The sequence below is a fragment of the Rattus rattus genome, chromosome 17 (genome assembly GCF_011064425.1).
Source record: "Rattus rattus isolate New Zealand chromosome 17, Rrattus_CSIRO_v1, whole genome shotgun sequence".
In the NCBI taxonomy this organism is placed as follows: domain Eukaryota; kingdom Metazoa; phylum Chordata; class Mammalia; order Rodentia; family Muridae; genus Rattus; species Rattus rattus.
The window spans coordinates 36715247-36737509 of NC_046170.1; the positions used below are offsets into that span (position 1 = coordinate 36715247).

Consider the following 22263-nt stretch of genomic DNA (forward strand, 5'->3'; position numbering starts at 1 on the left):
TGTAGAGTGCCGCCACCAACTTACCCTCCACCCCAGAGCAGTGCATGCTGGGAGTGGCCACAGGGTGAGGCTAAGAGCAGAGAAGGTTCTGGATGGTAGTCTCCTCTCAGGTTTCCCTCTGGAGGCACGGTGTGCCTTCCTAAGACTCACTGGGTACATAGCTTTATCTCCAATGTAGGCTTAGGATCCACTCTGTGGTTGCCTGCATGGACAGAGGCTATTCTAGACACAGGCCCTGTGCTGATGTTGGGGTGTAGGATGATGTCATTATGCAGGTGAAGGCAGGTATAGGATAGAATGAAGCCTGTCATTGGACAAGAAGGAAGGATGGGCGGGAGAAAAGTTTTAGAGAGGAGGAGGAGACTGGATCAGGGAGAAGCAGCTGAGAGAACACAGAGACTGATGTTAAGATTCCTCTCTGCACATTTACAGGTTCTTATGAATATTCTTAAGGGATGGATGTGTACAGGGCTTTGTGTGTCTAGATGAGCAAATTACATCTTATCAACTGGGTCAGAGGTTATTGTGTTGTGTGTTCTTTTATGTGGCGATTTAATTGAATTCAAAAGAATGTGTGGTGGCTGGAGATACTGGACCGCCATAGAATTGGGATGTGTGTGTCTGGCATGGTGGCAACCTGCGTTGGGAACTAGACGGGTAGAGAGACTGTTGCCAGGCTCAGAGAGCAGCCATCGGCAGTTTGATATGGGATGGAGCAAAGTGGGTGAGAGGCTTTGCTGACTGATATGAAGATATCTACCAGATATCTTGGGGCACTATGATGTCGGATCTAGTGCAGGGTAAAAGAAAGCCCTATTTTTAATTTTACAGCAACATTGGGGGACCTGGTAGAGACCCAACTGCTACCCTTAAGGGACATTAATGGACTCTTAACACTCTGAGTACCACCTGTGCTTCCTTAGAGGGAATTCAATTAGAGGAAGCAGGAGAATGTGGAAGGCAGAGGCAATCAGTTAAGAATAGAGGCCTTGAGGGATGTGGGGAGAGGCGGCGCCATTATTAAGGTCTTTGTTTTGCAAACACAATGATATGAAGCCAACCCTGCCCTCACCCTGAACCCACCGAGGGCTGTGACCTATGCTGTAATCCCAGCCTTGGAAAGACTAGATGAATGGATCTCTGAGCTCACTGGCAGGCCAGACTAGACTACTTGTCGAGCTCCAGGATAACGAGAGGCACTACCTACACAAGGCCAAGGTGTATGGCTCTTGAGGAACATGTACACACGAAGAAAGAAAAACTAGAAGGAATACAAGACTTAGAGGCAGCCAAGTCTCAGAGGCTCATGCCTGTATCTCCCAGCTATGTTCTGAGTCTCTGTGTATCTGTCCCTCTGATGATTTGCTGGCCTCTGACCCCCACGGTTGCCACAGACATGGAGAAGCTTCCCTGTGGGACCGGCTTCCAGAAGCATCAGAAGGAAGAGGAGACATTGCTGGTTGGGCAACCATGAAGAGCATGTCAGCTCTAGAAGAGGAATCAGCAGGCCCCCAGGTGAATTCTGGAAGAAATTGCTGGTAGGACCAGTTAAACAACTTACCTATGGGTCCTCTTGCTCGAGCCTTGACCCAGAATCACACAAGGCTACAGTGGAACTCAACCTCTGATGGCCTGTGTGTGCCATGAGCGTGTGGAGGTCAGGGGACACCCCAGGTGTCAGTCCTTGTTTTCTGCAACTCTTATATCACACGGGCTCTTACTCTCCACTGTGTATACCTGGCTAACTGACCTTTATGCTCCTGGGGATTCTCGTGTCTCCACTTCCTAGCTTGTCGGGGCATCTGGATTGATTATAGGCTCTTGGGATCACGCTCAGCTTCCACTGAGTAGCAAGAGCTGTACCCACTGAGCCACCTTCCCGATCTTCACGTCCCCTCTGGGCACACCCTCGAGCGCACACTCTTGATGCTTGCTGTTGGTCCACCTGGTTCCTAACAGACACACAACACTCTCAGTTCTCTTCTTTCGTCTGCTTATCTCTAAGCTTCACGAGGGCACAGAGCACACCTGCCTTCTCGCCCTCTCGTCTCAGCCCTAAATGTCAATTCTCGAACACTGCAGGCGCACAGTAGGTCTTTGTTATCACCAGGAAGCACCTGCACAGTGTCGAGGAAAACTGAAAACTGAAACCGAAAACTGCAAACACTGAAGAACCGGGGCTTTGTCTCCTCAAACGGGTGCTAACGGTTGTGCATTTCCCTGTGAACGCTGCTCCAGCTGCAGCCCACGGATGTGGATCAATCATGCTGCCATTATCATTCTAGTTAGGAATATCTTCTAATTTCTCCGATGATTTCTTGTATTGCATATTATTATTATTATTGTTATTATTATTATTATTATTATTATTATTATTATTATCATTTACAGAAATGTGTTATTTACTTCCTGAGGCCTACCTACATGACCCAGGGTCTCGTTGCTTCACAGCCTAACCCTGTGGTGGTTAGAGAACATACTCTTGGGCTCTTTCTCCAAATGGAAGAAAGTGTGGAGACCCTGTCAGTTTCCTAAACTCAAAACTCTAAGGAGACTGCTTGGATACTGTTTCCTTGTGAAGTTAAGTGTTCGAAAGAGGGGGTTGGCTGGAGAGATGGCTCAGTGGTTAAGAGCACTGACTGCTCTTCCTGAGGTCCTGAGTTCAAATCCCACCAACCACATTGTGGCTCGCAACCATCTGTAATGGGATCTGATGCTCTCTTCTGGTGTGTCTGAAGACAGCTATGGTGTATTCATATACATTAAATAAATAAGTCTTTAAAAAAAAAACGTTTTAAAGGACGTTCTCTGCTTGGCTTTCATTCCAGACAGTTCTCGGAGACTGGAAGGGGCTGTGAACATAGTGGGAACAAGAATTAAAGCTTCAGTGGAAAACATTATAAACTATAAAGGCAGAGTCATGGAAGGATCATGGCATGTACTCTGGTCCCAGCTATGGAGGGGGAGTGGTTGGGGTGGCAGGAGGAGCAGGTGAGCCTAGAGTTTGTGGCAAGTCTAGACAACAAAACAAGACCCTTCTCAAACAAGCAAACAAACAAACAAATATGAAAAAAAAAACCAAAGAGATCATGTTGAAGATGCCCCAAGATGTCTACCATGGGGGTGGTGGAGACGCAGATGATAAGGTTCTGTGGGGGACAGATGTGTGGCTGCCCCACCTGACTCTTGCCTGAGTGCTAGGGATCCGATCTCAGGAGCTCACACCTGCATAGCAAGCTCTTGACCCTCAGAGTCATCCCCCGGCCGTCATCTTCTATATTCTGTTATTGTGTTTGCAGCACAGGGGTAGAGTCCAATGTTTCTGTGTGCTGAGGAAGGGCGCTACCACTGAGCCACACCCTCAGGCCATCCCGGGAGCCGGTGAAGAAAACTTCAAGCTCACCTCCTACACTCTGGATGGTCTCTAGATTATAATGCCTAAGATAATGTGAATGTGTGGTCGGGAGCACTGTCATGCTGTGCAGTTCAGGGAGTCACGGCAGGAAGAACGCCTGTACGCGGTCAGTGTGGAACTTAACGACACTATCTGTAACTGTGTCTTTAGAGCACCCAGAAGAATCTGCGACTGTGGGCTGGGCTCCGTGTTCACGACTCTGTTTGAAGGGCTCCTCGCTAGACCCCAGGCAGGTTCAGCGTCCTAGACTCCTAAGAGTACAAACACCTCACCAGTGACCGTGACGTTCCCGATGTCCAAGCTCAGGTCTGAGAAAGCGTTCCGCACGTGCACAGTGACCAGGAAGGTGCCTGCAAGGCAAGGGGGTGGGGGAAGAGTCACCAGCGTTGTCACAAATTCCGTGACACAATGGAGACAGCTCTCCCTTCATGTGCCTGTCTGGCAGCCTTGACGGCAGCCCTGGAATCTCTCAGCCTCTACATACTTATTAGCCCTACTATATACCGGGCCTACAGTGAGACTCTGGGAGCACACAGGGGAAGGTACAACGACCCGGAGACATAGCAGGCTTGGGGTGGGGCTGCCCTTAACAGCACGAGAAGGTTCTTTGAGATGGGAGAACTCCACAGGCAGGTTCTTTTCTCATGCCCTGTGGAATCAGCCTGCGATGAAGGAATAGAGAGGGTGGGAATAAGCGAATGGATGTCCGTCTGCTCCTAGGAAATACAGTGGACCAAGTGTGGGTAAGAACTGTGGACCAGACATAGGCCTTCAGGAGAGGGATGGTGGGAGAGTAAGATGCTGTTTACATGCAGCCAGCTGAAGGGGAAGCACAGCGCTTATCATCCTGTGGGCTGTAGTTTGAGGGGCCCAGCAGATGGTCTCAGGAGCTCACAGAGGCAATTTCAAACATGCCCCCCAAGGGCGGAGTCCTGACCCTTTGTGTCCTCCCTCTTCCTGGAGAGGCCTAGATCATCTCGCCTCAGGAAGGAAAGAAGTCTGTTAATCTAAAACCGAGCAAAAGGCCACTGGATTGGCCCAGGTTTTAGCAGTTAAAAGTGGATAAACTTCAATGAATAGTTTCAGCGGGAGCAGAGGGAGACGAAAGCCAGCAGGTGCGTCCAAACTTAGGGCACGGGGACATGATGTCACCCACAGAGCTCAACTCAAGAACGGAGCAAGTGGGCTACCATAAATAAGTGAATAAATAAATCTCATAACGTTTTAAGTAAGTTTACAAGTTTACCCTGGACCGCATTCGTGTCAATCCTGGGACGCACATGGCTCACGGGACACAGATATGTTTGCCAGTTGGCACGGGGACTCAAGCCCCAGTGTGGTGTGTACTTTTTCATTTATTTCCATCCTTTGGCTTCTTCCTGTCCCAAGCAAGACTCTTGGAGAAGGGGGTGGGGAAGGAAGCGTCAGGACTATGCTGGAGGAGGAGGCTGGCTCTCTTGTGGAACCTTTGTTCTCTCGGGCGGAAGGCCTGAGACTCTCATACCTGCCTGGTGTCACCCCTCTGAGCCCCAGGGGGACCAAACTAGAAATTGGCGGGGAAGCTGCCAACCCCAGTACCTTCATCAGGAACAGCCACGCGGTAGCTCCCAGATGACCGCCCACCGCTCTCTTCCTTCCGGGAGAAGTTCGCATTGAGTCCCGCCACCTCGAAGGTCAGCTCCTCCAGGGTACCATGAGCCACCGAGACATTGACCAACAAGTCCCACCCGAGCTCCACGCGGTCAGAAGCCCAGGAGGCCCGAAGCCCCGACAGCAGCTCCACAAAGTGCACAGTGAAGGTTCCCGAACGGGCGGAGGCCGTGCTGGTGCTGACATCTTGGATCTTCAGGTGGTGCCTCCCAGGGCCCAGCAGCTCCTGGATGTCTCTCCCCAGGGTCAGATTGTAAAGCTGCGAGCCCCTTGGGGTGGTGAGCTCAGCCAGAGTTCTATTACCCGAAAGCACAGCGTAAGTCGCCCCGACTCCTAGGAGGAGTAAGGGAAATTTAGGAAGGCCATTACCAACTGTGCACTAGCGTTCTAAGATAGTTCAGGCTGAGTTCTGATGTCAAGTTCTGCCCTAGACATAGATATGGGTCCAAAGAAATAAGTGAGGACCGACCAGCCTCCCTAAATGCTAACTGTATTATTTTGAGTTTTGGCTTAATAAGTGATTATTTACTTTTTATTTATTTATTTTTACTTTCTGGATTCTCTCTGAAAAAAATTTTTTTATTGTTTGTTTGGTTGGTTTTGAGATAGGGTCTAATGGAGCCCAGGCTGTCCCTGACCTCACTATGTAGCAGAGGCTAGCCTTGAACTCTAGATTTTCCTGTCTGAACCTCTCAAGAATTAGGATAACAGGCAAGCCCCACTGTGCTCAGTTTGGAGATCAAACCCAGGGTTTCTTGAATGGCAGGTACTCTTCCAACTGAGTCACGGCTGCAGCCTCGTTATTTAATTAAGCCCTTGAACCCAGGAATTTAAAGCAACTGCTAAGAACAGCCTGATGATAGGGACCCCTCCCCCCTTTCGGTGGGAAACTGAGGAATCTGAGGTGGGGGTGGGGCACAAGAATATTGAAGCAGGAGCATGAACTTCAAGCACTCTTTTTTTTTTTTTTTTTTTTGGGCTGAGGACCGAACCCAGGGCCTTGCGTTTGCTAGGCAAGCGCTCTACCACTGAGCTAAATCCCCAACCCCAACTTCAAGCACTCTTTTCAGCCAAAATAGGTGAAGGTGTTTCCCTTAGCATCCACTGGTGACCTCCTAGCACAGGTAAACTCTGTGAAACCCAACCCCCTCCCCACAAAATGCAGCCTCCCTTGCAGGCTGCAAACGACTGTCCTAGCTGGATGCCAAATACTGTAGCTGTTTGACAATGTGATGTAAGGCGGGAGAGATGGCTCAGCGGTTAAGAGCACCGACTGCTCTTCCTGAGGTCCTGAGTTCAATTCCTAGCACCCACATGGTGGCTCACAACCATCTGTAATGGGATTTGGAGCCCATTCTTCTAGTGTGTCTGAAGGCAGTGTACCCACATACATGAAACAAATAAATAGATCTTTTCTAAAATAAAAATTCTTTAAAAAAAAGAAAGAGTTGTATTAAAAAAAAGAAAAGAAAGAAAATGGGACCCATGCAACTAGATGATATTCTCTCCAGTAGGAGCCACGCCAGGATGCTGATGAAAAGGGCGGAAGGGGAAGAAGAGGAGAAGGAGAAGGAAGAGGACATACTGGTGGTGGTGATGATAGTGACAGTGATGATGATCATTTGGTGATGATGGTGATACCATAAAGCCCTATAGGAGGGTTGGGGATTTGGCTCAGGGGTAGAGCGCTTGCCTAGGAAGCGCAAGGCCCTGGGTTCGATCCCCAGCTCCGAAAAAAAAAAAAAAAAAAAAGCCCTATAGGAGCAGGACCCTTCACTTTCATGTGTATTCCCACCTCCCGCACACCTGGTAAAGAGCTGACACACAATTGTATTCATAGGAAGACTAAATAAATCAACGGAAGATTATTTTACTTTACCCTGGGTGCACATATCAGCCCCTGTTAGGCAACAGGCACACAGGAACAGGAAGGAACCTCGTGAGTGCCGGCCGTGTCGGAGCCCATCACAATGCCATTAAGACGATCGGAGTGAAGGATGTCATACTGAGTCAGACCCTTCCTCATTTGATGATCGCCACCACCATCACCGTCATCATCCCCATCATCCACATCATCCCCATCATCCCCATCATCCCTATCATCATTACGCCATCACCACTAACATCCCCCGCACCACCATCACCGCCATCCTAGCTCTGCACTGCATCATTTATGTCAATAGGGCTCTCCATTCAGAGCTCTAACTGGACTGCGCTTTGTGGGAAAACGTTGTTGAGGATAAGGCGGGGCGGTCTCTGTGGACAAAAGCGGTGTTACCTAAAATATCGATGGGAACTATCTAAGCACCGGGAATGGATGTGCCGAGGAGTAATGGATCCTGTGGGCACAATTAGAGTGATCTCTGTAATAAATTAGAACGGAAGCTGTAACCAATCAGCGTGGAAGCCTTGGCTAAACAAGGTAGATGTTGGAACCAATCAGAATGGCCTCTGGCTTAATTAGACGATACCGTGTCCAATCAGAATGTACCCTCGCCAGAACTGTGGGTAGGCCTGTATCCCTTTGTGTACAGCTGACTGCGGGACTTCACGGCCACAGGATGGCGCCATGCTCACGGCCAGCACTGGCTGTGTGCTATAGGCAGCCCCTCCTAAGCCCACCCCTTCCTATTGAAATTCCCTCAGAGGGAAGTGGTATAGAGGGCCAGTGTTTCAAATAGGATTGTGGACATGCAGACAGATCCTTAGGAAGGCGGGGATTCTTTCTGGCCACTGGCCTTCTAGATTGGGGTAGATTAAGTGGAGTCTATCCTGAGTGGGCCATCATAGACCAAGCACTTAGCCCTGAAGATACCATGGGTGTTAAATAAATGAACACAAGGACGCTAAGACACTAAAGCCTCAGGTTAGCTGGATAGATTTAGAGGAGGCAAATCCTCCGTGTGCCTCCACCTGCTCGACCTTGCAGACTCACCTCCATCCAGATCCATCTGAACCCACAGGGGTTCCCCAAAGACAGCCTGACAGAGAAGGCCGGCTCCAGATCCAGACAGGCCAGAGCACCCAGTGACACGGGGCGTCTCCATCTTCTCTCGGAGGATCACTTGCTTCTGAGCGGTCACGTGCCACTCGCTGGTCGTACACTCAGCAAACACCGTGAACTCCCCGGGAGAGGTGAACTGGTGGGTCACATTGCTGGACACACTGTAGGGGAACCGGGGTTAAAGGAGCACAGCTTCAAGAATCATGCATGGGTTCACCGCTTCTGTGCTCTCCATAGGCAAGATGGCGGCGAGGCCGGGAGTCAGGGGTGTGGTGGGCAGCATGTAACGCAGGGGGCTTGCTTAGCACGGATGCAGCTCAGAGTTTGATCTCCAGCCCTCCATTAACTAGGTGTGCCAATGCCTGTCTGCCGTCCCAGCACCCAGCAGGAGGAGGCAGAAGATTAGAAGTTCAAGACCGGGGGCTGGAGAGATGGCTCAGGGGTTAAGAGCACTGACTGCTTTTCCAGAGGTCCTGAGTTCAAATCCCAGCAACCACATGGTGGCTCACAACCATCTGCAATGAGATCTGATGCCCTCTTCTGGTGTGTCTGAAGACAGCAACAGTGTATAATAAATAAATCTTTAGGAAAAAAAAAAAGTTCAAGACCTTCCTCTGCTACATAGTGATTTTGAGGCTAGTCTGGACTGTCTCAAAAACAACAACAAAAAGTTTGACAGAGGAAAGAAAAAGATGTCACATGGCACACCCGGTTCTCTATTGTCAGGGGAGGTCGAACTAGGACAACTCAGCATCGGATCAGGAACAGCATGGATCAGCTTCGAAAAAAGTCAACTGCTGGTCCTTTGAAAACAATTACTTGGGCTGGGGAGATGGCTCAGTGGTTAAGAACACTGATTGCTCTTCCAGAGGTCCTGAGTTCAAGTCCCAGGAACTACATGTTCCAAGGTTCTTCTTCCAGGAACAGTCTCCTCAGTCCTCTCAGTCTCCTCAGACAGGCAAGCATCAACAGCTTTGAGCTTTCCAGAATCTCTCATCTTCCCTCGTACTCATGAGCACAATGGAAAGTGAGCGTTTTGCAGGGTATGACCTGTTTCTTCAGGTTCAGGCCAGGCCCTCCCTTAGACCAACAGTTCTCAACTTGTGGGTGGAGACCCCTTTGGAGTCCACCGACCCTTTCACAGGGTTGCCTGAGACTCTCAGAAAACACAGATGTTTACACTGCAATTCGTGACAGTAGCAAAATTATAGTTATGAAGTAGCGATGAAAATAATTCTATGGTTGGGGGTCACTGCAACATGTGGAACTGTATAAAGGGCCACAGCATGAGGAAGGTTGAGAACCACTGTCCTAGATTCTCTGCTTCTGCACCCAAATCCAAAAGACTTCTTCCCAACCACCAACTCCCTCTGTGCTTCCCAGCAGCCTGTGTGTATCTAGTTCCTCCACAAGGCTTGTATTGCCTCATAATTAGCATTTTCCCAACAAGATTGTCACCCCAATACAGCTCAGATATCAAGGCAACCCCTAGTGGGGTACAGAAAAAGAGTCAATTCTCAGTCCTGCCAGTAGGGGGCACATGCTACCCAATTCCGGGCTTGAACAAGGCCGGCCTTCTATAAAATGTCCCATAAGACACACAGTACAATCTCAGATATGCAGAGGCTTTTCCAAGACAGATAAAGAAAACAGCCTGACATATGTATGAACAAGGACATCGAATGCAGGGCAGAAGGGGTGTTTCCAAAGGAGAGAACACTCTGGTCCATCAGGTTGGTTCTCCACAAGGTCATGTAGGAGGAATGGCGTCCAACTTTAAAGTTCCTACCTCTTAGACTAACAAGAAGTCAAGCACAACTAGAAGTCTCTAGTTTTGTGGTCAAGCACCAACTTAGCATGCATGAGACCCTAGGTTCAAACCCCCCAGCATTGCAAAAAGTCAAACAAGGGCCCTGGGGAGTATGGAGGCTCATATCTATAATCCAAGCACTCTTTATGAGGTTTATGAGGCAAGAGGGTAAGAAGTTCAGGGCCAGCCTGGGATAGGTAGTTAGTATGGAATGAGATTCTATCTAGAAGTGGGGAAGGAAAGACAGAGACGGACAGACAAACAGACAGATGAACAGGCAGTCAGACAGATGGATGGACAGGCAGATGGATGGGTGGTCAGACAGACAGACCGACAGACAGAAGGGGTGCTCAGTGTAGTGAGTGAGCTGGCTGTCAGGCCTGATGGTCTGAGTCCCATTCTCAGAACCCACGTGGTGGAAGGAGTTATCTGCCTCCTCAGTTAAAGTTATCCTCTGGCCTCTACACGTGCATGTGGCACAAGAGTGCCCCCCTATAATAAATAAATGTCTTAGAAAGAACAAATAGGGGCTGGAGAGACGGCTCAGTGGTTAAGAGCACTGACTGCTCTTCCAGAGGTCCTGAGTTCAATTCCCAGCAACCACATGGTGGCTCACAACCATCTGTAATGAGATCTGATGCCCTCTTCTGGTGTGTCTGAAGACAGCTACAGTGTACTTACATATAATAAATAAATAAGTCTTTAAAAAAATAGAAAGAAGAAATAAAAATGAAGGAGGGAATCAATGAAGGAAGGAAAGCGGTAAGTTAAGCACAATGACATTTGCACACTATGGCTTCTACGTAATTAAAAAAAATTCATGATGTTTTCCAGTCAATTGCTCCCAGAAGAGACAAGATGCTGGTGACTTTGCTTAAAGCTGCTGCCCAAATAGGTGTCAGAGAGAAAGGGTTGCTTATGTGTTGGGGTGCTGCACACACGTGAACATGCATGTAACATGTGTGTATGGGAGCACATAAAGGTGAGAAGAAAACTTAAGATGTCATTCCTTGGGTCTTGTCCACCTTTATTTATTTATTATTTATTTATTTATTATTTATTTATTTATTTATTTATTACCACAGGTGTCTCTCATTAACACAGACCTCATCAAGTAGGCTAGGCTAGTTGGCCAGCAAGCCCTAAGGGATCTTCTTTCTGCTGCCACACCATTGGAAAGGCAGGGTAGACCACTGTGCCTGGTGGGGTTAAGGTTTTATTTTATCAATGGGTTCTGGGGAATCAAACTCAGGTTCCTTTACCCCTGAGCCATCTCCCCAGCTGTCCTAGCTGCTTTCGAGTCAACTTGACACAAGCTAGCGTCCTCTGAGAAAGAAGAAGCCTCAGTTGAGGAAATGCCTCCATGAGACCCAGCTGTAGGGCATTTTCTCAATTAGTGATCAGTGGGGGAGGGCCCAGCCCAGGGTGGGTGGAGCCATCCCTGGGCTGGTGGTCCTGGGTTCTACAAGAAAGCAGGCTGAGTAAGCCACGAGGAGCAAACCAGTAAGCAGCACCCTCCATGGCCTCTGCATGAGCTCCTGCCTCCAGGGTCCTGCCCTGACTTGCTTTTTGGTCATGGCGTTTCATCAAAGCAGTAGAAACCCTGAGCACACGGCCTGGCACCACCCTAGGGCAGCGCTATCACTCCACACTGACAGAAGAAGCCCAATAGCTCTCACAACAGTTGACTCTCAATTCTAGAAACCACACGGAATCCAGCCCAGGCCAGCCTGTGTAATGGTGAACAGCTCATGCCCTCCACTGACATCTAGTTAACCACGGGACATGTGAGAGACAGAGGCCTTCCTGGTCCAGTCACCACCCACAGGGTCAGCCCAGCCGGGAAATCTAGGCAGCCGTCCCCAGAACCCTGAGAAATGAAAACTATGGTCCCAGCCATTAGGTTTGGGGGTTGCTTGTTATACAGCAGAAGCTGACCGATACAACCTGCCTGAAGGATCAGAGGTCACTCTTACCTGGCAGGGTAGTAGGGGTCAAAGGTATAGCCATCTCCCATGCTGAGTACACAGGACAGGTTTCCAGTGTAGGGAGAAAGGAGCCACATCAGGGAGATGGTGACATTGTCAAAGGCGAAGCTCCCGTTGGGCACCACCAGCCGCAGGCCTGCAGACCCAAGCAGGATGCTCTGTGAATTCGTGAACCAGTGATGTCTGTTTCTGCTTAAAACCCACTTCCTTCTACCCATGTGGCCATTGCTTTTATATAAGACATTTAAAGTTTATTATAGTTTTACTATTTTTAGTGTAGTGTAGTGTAGTTCAGTTTAGTTTGAGAGTCTTTATATAGCCCTAGCTGACCTGGAACTCACTGTGTAGCCCAAGCTAGCTTCAAACTCACAGAGATCCACCTGCCTCCGCCTCCTGATTAGTTCTACTTTCGAGAGATCTGCTTGTTTGTTTGCTTACTCACTGTGTGTGGTGCACACGTGAACAGGTATGCACATGTATGTGAAGGTTAAAGGACAGCCCGGAAGAGCCAGTTCTCTCCCTTTGCCATGTGGACTGCAGGGATAAACGTCAGGCCATCCGACCACAGGCGCCTCTGCTGCTGAGTCAGCATCTCTCTGGCCTTTTAAATGTTTGTCATTTTCATTTTTGTTTTATTTTCTTGGACAGGATTTGTACATCTCAGCCCTCAAATACAAAACGTAGTTTCAGATGGCCTTGAACTCCTGAGCCTCCTGCCTCCGCCTCGGGAATTCTGCGATTACAAGCATGCCTGGATGTATGTGGTGTTGGGATTCAAACCCAGGATCTCTCACATACTAGGCAGGACCCTGAAAGCATGCACATCCCTCAAGACCCCTGTTTTGATGACTAGTGGCAGTCATTGTCACCACAACCCTGGATTGTTTCGTAGAGAGGGATACAGGCGCACAAGCGCACACAAACATGCATGCTCTTCTGTTTGCACAGACGGCACAGGCCGTGTTTACCACCCAGGACCTGGCACTTTATAACCTAATGCATCACAGAGCTTGGTGTGTGTGGCAGACCTAAAGCGGTGCTCTTCCGTTTAACAGCTTCATAATAACTTTAATTTATGTAACTGGGACACCGATTATCCAAGTCTATCTAATGCAGACAAACAACGCCTCCCGCCAAAAAAATAACTTTCTTTAAGAATAGCTAAAGGTGGCAGAAGAGTGACTGTAAGCTGGTCCCCATTAAACTTGGTAAGCCTTGAACTTCAAAAGCTGGGGTGGGGTGGAGACACAAGCAGAACCAGCTCGGGCTCCACATAGCCCTGTGTAAACCTACCCACCGCGGCCTTCCCATGCCTGGCCGCAAAACTGAACGTGAAAGACTCTGGATCGAGGCAGAACAGCATCAGGCGCTCACCCTTAGCTGTGAGGGTGCAACTGGAACCAGGAAGGGGTGCTCAGGGTGCAGCTGGGACCAGGAAGGGATGCTCAGGGTGCTGGCCTCTGGCTCCCTCTTCATGAATCAGAGGACAGCTCTCATCAGAACACCCTGGTTCACAGGGACAGGATGAAATGTGGTTGCCACACCTTCCTCTGTCCTAAGCCACACACTTCAGTGACACACTGCGGCTGACAGATCTCCGAAAGACAGGCTTTGCCCACTAGCAAAACCACCAAAGTCGGTGCCAAGGCATAGGAACCTGCTCTTCCCAGACAATAACAGAGGGAAAATGGCCCTCAGTCTTGCTTCACCGAGACACAACCAGCAAACAAATGCCATGGGTAAAGCCTGCTGGCCACAACCCTCCCCTTCCTGTACCTGTCCCACTGCCTCCACTCCCTGCACGATGTCCCTGGGAACCCTCCATTTCCCTCCCCCCTGCAATGATTCATCCTTTCCCCTCAGGTCCTTATGGCTCATGCCCTGGGCAGAAGTTGCTTTTCTGAGTCATTTGTCACAGGATGGCACAGTGTGCTGTCTCACCCTTAAGAGAAGTTGGCGTCTGTACTCTTTGTAGGAAAATGAATTAATGCACCTCTTCGGGAGGGTAATTTAGGGCTGTCTGATGGCACTTAAAATGCACTTAGCGAACTACTAGCTTTTTCAATCCCGGGTCCATGTCAAGATAGGCGGGCACTGTGGCGGAAACCTACACAGTGCTCAGTCCGAGCAGCATTCTGACACAGGATGGAGAGTCTCATGGGGTCTTATCCTTCTGGGGAGCCATGGGCAGTGGAGGACTGCTGGAGGAGGGGGTCACTGTCTCCAGTGTGGTGTGGCCACTACTGAGGTGCCCATGCTTCAGTGAGCAGTGCCACAGCCATGCTCACACCCAAGATCCTGGTTAAATTCTGGGTCACAGAACCAAGTCGCCCCTCCCTCCAAAATGTAAGGAAATGACTTAGAGATGTGTCCGGGACATGTTATAAATGAAAAAAAGAAAAGATGGGCTGTAGATTAACGTGGTTCATATGATTATGTTTTAGTTCAAACTGCATATATATTCATTCACAGCCATGTCTGCTAACATTTCTACAAGGAGAGAAATGTCCTCTCAATAGTAGTAGCATTTCCTTAGGGGGCAATGGGGGAGTGTCACGTTGAAGGGAAGGACTCTCCCTTCTTTATCATGACATTTTTACAAATTGTGATAATGCGGGCTAATTCACGACTTTTAGGTTTTGGTCTTAGGGCTGGAGAGATGGCGGTTAGGTGTGCTTGTTGCTCTTGCAGAGGATCTGGGTTCGGTTCCCAGCCCCCTCGTGGAGGCCCACAGCATCTGTAACTCCAATTCTAGGGGATCTGTCACCCTCTTCTGACCTCTGCAGACACCACATGCGTGTTTCACCCACACATACAAACAGGCAAAGCATATATATATATATGTATATGTATATGTGTATATATATATACTTTTAAATTTAATTTTAAAAGAAATTGTGTGTGGCACACACACACACACACACACACACACACACACACACACAAACACACACACACACACACAGCTCCAAGAGAGCAGGCCAGGAGGCAAGGATGTCTGGGATGTCTGTCTACAGGGAAGCTGTTGTAGGGGAATTGTCACCTGGGGAGGAGAATCTCAAGCTGACATACAACAGAAACAAGGAAATTCCCATGCCCACCCAGTTGGAGACTCACCTTCCAGACACTGGTACTGCACCCACAGGTAGCTGCCCCTAGTGGGGCACGGGTCTCCAAAGTAGGTCCCATCTGCCGCAACCTGGCATGCCTGCAGCCCCTGGCACTGGCCTGGGAGACATCCACATTGCACGTAGATAGGAACGGCGTGAGAGAGAAGAGGACACACACTCAGCAGAGCATCATGGATGTTAGGATGTTACTTTATCCACTCAGATACTCAGCACCCACCCATCAAACGCCTGTTGACATCCACAGGCCCTGAGCTAAGACGACAGGAAGACCGCCCATGCTTGCTCTAAGCGGTGACATAGTAAAATGCCTGCGTCCTTGTTCAGCCAGCAGTACACATTACTACCCAACCCCAGTCCCCAGACACCATCCTGGGTCTAGGCTCCACCTTTCCTCTCTGTTGCTATGCTGCCATCAAACGTGGGGTTGATGGTTCCCAGGGACCAATGATACTCTCTCATCTCCAGCTTGTAGAAACAGAAACAGAGACTGATGCTTCCATAAGCCAAGGACACGAAGGGATACCGGAAAACGGTTAGAAGAGGCTGGGGAGCCCTCTCTCACACACGGTGGAGGAGCGTGGCCCTCCTGATATCTGATCTTGGGCTCCAACCTCTGTAACCGTTAGACAATGGATGTCTATTATTCAACACCTCCGTTCTGACAAGCCTGGGACCCTGCTCCCCCTTTCTTTCTCCACATAAGGCCCTCCCTTCATCCCTCAGTCTCTCTTTCAGCCTTTCGGACACAGAGTGGTCCAGGCCAGGGACATCACACCATCCTGAACTCTCTCACCAGGGAGCAGTACCACCAGGCTTGCTTCTAGAATCTTCTCAAGGGTGCCACCTGCATCTCCCACCTAGGGTTCGGGTGCCAGGCTCCCTGTTTGTGTTCTAGCGTACACAGGCACTCACAGCAACTCGGGTGCCTTTAAAACCAAATCCCAGCTCTCCCCGCCCAGCCGCCTCCATCCCTTCTCATCAAGAAAAGCCCAGGCTTCCTTGGATGGACTTCCTGTCGCCCTGTGCATTAGAGCCACACCATGCGCTCTGGAGTTTCCTATACCACCAAACCCCCTCTTCCTGTAGGATTTTGCAACCCCTTCCTTCTCCCTTCCCCAAACCCCCAACCTGCACCTTTCCTGGTGGTCTCTTACTTCCCATCTCCTCTGGGGAGTCAGTCCGTGGGCCCCTGTCCCCGCCCCACGTGTCCCCTCACCCGACTCCGTTCCACATCACAATCTCACTTCCCAGACACCCCGGCCCCAGCACGTGTGGAGGACACGTGTTCATCTCCAGCTGCTCCAACAGTGGCTCGGAGCAGCACGGGCTCTTGTCCTTCCGTTCTAAAGGTCAGATATCTGGGTGGGCTGGACCGGCTGCTTCCCCTTCTCGGGGCTCTGGGAAAGACCGCGGCCAATACCACTTCTGAGGCAGAGTCCAGACCTCGGATGCTTCAAGTTTCTCTTCATCCTCAATGTGGACTCTCCAGGCCGCAGCAGTGTCCGATTGCTGGCTTCTCCTCCCCAGCTCTCTTCTGTTTCTTTGAGGAGAGAGTCCCCTGCCTAGAGGGGCTCACGGGTTTTCATTGTTCTCAACTAGACAATCCTAGAGATTGAGTTGAGGGTGGGGGATTTCCATCCCCAAGTCAGGTGACTGGTGACCTTAAGCATACCTGAGACACCCCTGTGCCTCGTGAGTGGCTTTTTGAACCCCATCTCATTCTCCCTGCCCCCCACAGTTCTAGGGATTAGGGTACTGTTGTTTGGTTTCTCAGGTCTTCCAGACTGAACCTCCCTGTTTAATGACCTAACGAGATTGACGATTGACGACTGACAGATTATCTCCTCCCTCCCTTTCCTTCTTTCACTTTTCTTCCCCTTTGTTCCTTCCCCCTCCTCTCCCTCCCTTATCTCTTCCTTTCCCACTTCCTTTCTTTCTACGCTCTACACTTAAAAAAAAAAAAAAAGCCTCACTAGAAAACTGAAACAAAGTTCCATGTAGATCAGGCTAGTCTTGAACTCAGAGATATCCACCTGCCTTTGCCTTCCAAGTGCTGAGGTTAAAGGGGTACACGTTACAGCTGACTGATCTCTAGTTTTGGAGCATTGTGGGTGGAGTCTCATTCTGCCCTTTAGGCTGTCCTTAGTCTTTGACCTCAAACAATCTCCTCTCCACTTCCCGAGTTGCTGGGACTGTCGGTATAGGCCACTGCCTCCAACTCGAAACATTAATTCCTTCAATTGTGGCTTTTGGGGGTGTGGGGGTTTCTGAGAATTAAACCTAAGACCTCCCACATGCCAGGCAGGCTGTCCGTAGTGGGCTACACGCCCAGCTCTCAGCATAATACCTTAACACAGTGAGGCCTAGTTGGTGACCGCCCGCCATCTGGCTACATGCTTCTGTGGGCATCCGCAGCACTAGATGGAGGTCTCCGAAGGCCTGGGGAGTATTTTAAATGTTCTGCACACTGTTGGGTCTCCCCCGTGCACACAGACACACACAGACACACACAGACACACACAGACACACAGCCGGCACATGGTAAATCTACCACACTTTACTGAATAAATGCAGTGCCTTTTGCCCCCTTCCGAGGCAACGTTTATCTGTCTCCTCACTGGACTCTGAGCTCTTCTAAAGCAGACCCTTGATTCATCCTATCTCTACAGAGCCCAGGGTAGCGCCTAGCACTATTGGTCCTCAATAAATGTTTATTGGCCACTTGGTGATTGAGTGATCAGGCACTCCAATACAATCAGATGTTGAGGGCCTGCCAGGTTTTCTCGCCCTTTCCCTTCCAATGTGCTCCCTGGGGTGTGCTGACCCTGTTTCCAAAACTTACAGCTGACTGCTGAGGAAGCAGCCAGCCCAGCTTTAGCATGCTGGCCTGAGGAAGCCTCCACCCTCAGCTCGTCCAACTGAGGCCCTTCCACCTTGGAGGACCCAGCACAGGAGTCTGGAACTGAGAAGAGAGATGTTGAGAACTACAAGCTTGACTTCAGGATTTCCTCCCCCTACACCAGTTCCAGGGGAGCAAGGACACTGTGGTGAACACATGGGACAAAGAGGTGTGGGCAAGGAAGAGTTCCAAGGGAGAAGAGACGTGCTCTGCTCAGAGGGAGGAGCCACAGAGAGTACTCTGCACCCCACACTCCTCACAGGTCTTCGGTTAGAGACAGACCTCTGAGAGGAAACACTAACAGGCACATCAGGGAGGTTGAACCCATGGTCCTGGGGCTCCCGGGCTGGGCATGCAACATTGTGTCCTCATTAGCTGAGGAGCTGAAACCTTTCCTGGTCCATTGTGTCTGAACAGTGGTCACTGCAACAGACAGATTCCCTGACGTCCTGGATCCAGGAAGGTTCTGGAGTCTTCACAGGAGACCCCAGGAAGCCCTGGTAGTCCCTGAAACTGAGTCCTTTGATGGAGCAAGAATTGGTCAAAGGAGATTTTATCTGATTGAAAGGGGGTGGGAGGAGCCCAAGGGAAACCACCACATAACTAGGGAATAGCATCAGAAATGTCTGCTCTAAGAGCTGGGGAGATGACACTGTCGATAAAGCGCCTACCACGCCAACACACAGACCCAAGTTCAACCCCCAGAACCCAGGTAAAAAAGCGGGGTGAACCCAGGTAGAAAAGTGGGGTATAGTTGTACAGATGTATAATCCGAGCACTGGGGGAGTGGAGACAGGCAGACCCCTGAGGCTCATTGGTTTACTTGTCTAGTCTAACCTCGTCTAAATGAGTTCCACTCCAGTGAGACCCCCCTGTCTCAAGAGTAACAAGGTAGATGAACCCTGAGAGATGACACCTAAGGTTGTCGTCTGGCTACACCCGGGGGAGGGGGGAGGAGCATTGTATGAGAGGCAAACTAAACTAGAACAGCATAAGCCAAGAGGGACCACACAGCTCCAAACAATCTTAAGCTGCCGGATGACGCAGGAAAGACAGCACCATTTGCATAGCCAAGATCACTCAAGGCTTAGGTATGCGCAGAAAGAAGGCAGAACTGAGGACCAGGTGCGCCTCAGTGGACACAGTGTTTCCAGCAGTAACAGGCAGGGTGGAAGCCCTGTGGTACCATATTCAGTTCTTTATGAATAAATCTAAAGCTAATGCTACAATGTCACATAGTATTAAGAACTAACCAAGGTGGATAATGGCTGTTTGGAGTTTATCACAATAGTATTTATTCTTGGCTGGCTTATTTGAGACTGGGCCCTGTGTAGCACAGGCTGTTCCCAAATGTGCTAGGTAGCTAAGGGTGGCCTCGAACTCCTGACCCTCTTTCCTTCATATCCTAAGTTCAAGGATCACAGACATAAGCCACACACACACTCCAACTTTCTTTACTCTTGCTTATAGATTTGAACTGTTTTGTAATTTTAAAAATTAGGGGGGTTGGGGATTTAGCTCAGTGGTAAAGCGCTTGCCTAGCAAGCACAAGGCCCTGGGTTTGGTACCCAGCTCCAAAAAAAAAAAAAAAAAAAAAAAAAAAAAGAAAAGAAAAGAAAAAAAAATTAGGTTAACTAAGTTGATGTTCTCTGCACTCAGGAGGGGGAGATTAGAAGACTTCCTGCCGCAGGAGTTGGGTTTGATGACCTTGGTGAACCTGCCTCAGTGTTCTGTCAAGAGCTTGGTGATGTGGACAGAGATTGGTTGGGTCCCCACATGGAGGGGACCCAGGTCATATCTGAAGAGTATCAGAATTTTCCAGAACCCTCTAATTCGGATAGAAGAACAGCAACTGCTCTCTGATCCAGCCAGAGCTGTGGGGCCCTGGGGTCCTACCTGCCACCTCATCCTTGACGCTGACCCAGTCACAGTCTCCCTCCAGGTCTGGGGGAGGCCAGATACCCCGGGTGCACAAATAGGGGGTCTGGCGCCCGTAGAAAGCATCTTGGACTAGGATGACCTCTCCTGAGTCGCAGTGCATGGTGATGTTGTGGCCCTCACAAGCCAGACTGTGGCCGACCCCTGCAACAAAGGGAAGGTGACAACTTAGGAACCTACACTGATCTGGGGAAGTACTGGGCTAGGACTGTGAGACACAAGGGTGGAATCGGGCCAGCTGGAGAGGAGGAAAGAGACATGGAGAGATACTGAGCGTCATACAGGCAGAGCTTGGGGAACAGGGGGATGGGGATGGAGAGAGGGAAGCATCAAGAGATGGAAAGGGGGAAAGTCCCAAACAAGCAAGATAGTATCAGAAGAAGTCTACAGGCAAGGCGCCTGAACAGGAAGATAAGGGACCCAGAGAGACAGACGGGGAAGAGAGGGGGAAGGAGGAGACCCACCAAGAGACATGGAGATACAGTTAGGGGGACAGAAAGACCACGAGAAACCTGCAGAGATGGGGGGATCAATAAAGAGGGGTTAGAGAGATGAGGACTGAGGGGAGGAGAAAGGGGAACAGGAGGCAGGGAGAGAAGGTGGTACAGGGAGGGAGCCCCTGCAGACCAGCTCACCGAACTCGCAGATGAAGGCAAAGGTCTGAGCGCAATCCTCTACGGCAGCCCATTGGGATGAAGGACCACTCCCGATGTAGCCGCAGGCCCCCGGGGCGGGCGTGGCTTGCCCTTCCCGCCAGTTGCTGTAGTTCACGTTCGAGGTGTCCAGCCAGATCCCAGAGCCTGAATGGAAGCAAGTGTAGCAGGGCTTGGCAGGAGTCCTCTCTTACCCTCCCTTAAGGGGAGCCCAAACTCAACACTTCCTATGCCATAGGTGGTTTGTCGATTGCTCTCTTCCCCACACCAGAGAACCGATTCGTCCTCACCATTAGTTTCAAATGCTCAGACATAACTGGACACCACCTTGGAGAACCCATAAAAGGTGGTGCTACCGAGCTGGGAGTAGCAAAATGTAGAGCCCAGAGTGTTCCCTGATGCTCACGGGGAGACGACTCAGGGCATGGGTTGAGTTCATATTGAAGTGGCTTGCATTGCTCCAGAAGTTTCTAGAGCCCAAGAAGGTGGTTGGAACTGTTCAGCTGTGAGACTTTGCAACCTCCCAGGGGAGGTTTGCCCTCAGAATGTACGCACAGAGGCACCACACCACAGAGAGCATGGACTCCAGTGGAAACTGGAAGAATAGAAGCATATTTTTTAGACTCCCCCCTCTGCTAGTTACTATACATGAATTATTTTTTTTTCTTTTTCTCGGATCTGGGGACTGAATCCAGGGCCTTGCGCTTGCTAGGCAAGCGCTCTACCGCTGAGCTAAATCCCCAACCCCTACATGAATTATTTTTACCTGGTCCACCAAACAACTAATGGTCTCTTTGCCATGAAAATTAGGACATGTTGATTTGCCCCATGGGGTTCTGGGTAAGACATAGCGATAAGAATTTTTATCACATGCTTCCCATTAGACCCAGCTACGTGGCACCTACCTCCTGTAGTACCGTTGTGCGCTGTGCCTCCCGTGAGCCCGATCCACCATTCTCTGTCCTGGGTAATGTGTCTCTGCAGGAACTGCTGGGTGTCTTCACCAGGGATGAAGACCAGATGACCTCCGCGCCGTTCACACCAGCCCTGGGCACCGTGGAACGTGTGTTCCAGCGGCACAAACTCATAGCAAGTGTCTCTGAAGAACACCTGGCTCCTTGAGCAGAGACCGCTTCCTTCTGCCTTAGCCACCGCGGCCCCAGTGCTCAGTGTGAGCCACAGAAGCACCAAGCCTACCATGCTCATCCTGGGACCACTGCCGGGGCTGCAGCATGGAGATCGGTCCTTCATATGCTGCCATCCCCATAGCCACCCACCATCCATCTTCCTTTCCCTCTTTGCACCAAATAATCACTCTTTTGTTTATGGGACAAAACACACAGGGTGAATGTGTCTGTGTTTTGGCTTCATCCAACTCTTTGTTCAATGGCTGTCTGAAAACCAATTCATGTTCAAATTTCTTCTAGAGAAAGATAAATTTGCTATGATACCTGTTTGATAAATTCTTCACTATTCTTTTCTTCTTCTTCTCTTTGGGCAGTCAGCATGTGGGAGCTTGTGATATAACTAGCGTAGAAGTTAGTTATGGGATGGCTTGCGTACAGAGTGGTACCACATGCAGTTCTATTGTGTGGAAGGCCACCTGCGCCCAGGCGATAACTGTCTACCCCTGTCTGATGGGACAGGCAGGTCCCCTTCTGACACATCATGCCATCATTGTGCTGACCGGAGGATAAAGCATCCCCACAAAACGTATTTCGTGCCATCAAATAACTTTTATAACCTATTCATCCTCAGCTATCGCCCAGACCATC

The 22263-nt window shown here is 49.9% G+C and overlaps 1 protein-coding gene across 1 annotated transcript in view; it reads right to left on the reverse strand.

Annotated features, from left to right (window-relative positions):
* Positions 1-21688, reverse strand: part of Pkd1l2 (polycystin 1 like 2) — a 93240-nt gene extending 71552 nt beyond the window's left edge. The window contains exons 1-10 of the mRNA XM_032887540.1: positions 21394-21688; positions 20471-20635; positions 19794-19979; positions 14985-15095; positions 11856-12003; positions 8001-8230; positions 4994-5398; positions 3688-3765; positions 2804-2852; positions 1864-1945 (exon numbers count right to left, since the gene is read on the reverse strand). Of these exons, the coding sequence (XP_032743431.1) occupies positions 1864-1945; positions 2804-2852; positions 3688-3765; positions 4994-5398; positions 8001-8230; positions 11856-12003; positions 14985-15095; positions 19794-19979; positions 20471-20635; positions 21394-21688 (1749 nt within the window). The remainder of the gene's footprint in view (positions 1-1863; positions 1946-2803; positions 2853-3687; positions 3766-4993; positions 5399-8000; positions 8231-11855; positions 12004-14984; positions 15096-19793; positions 19980-20470; positions 20636-21393) is intronic.
* Positions 21689-22263: the final 575 nt, after the last annotated feature.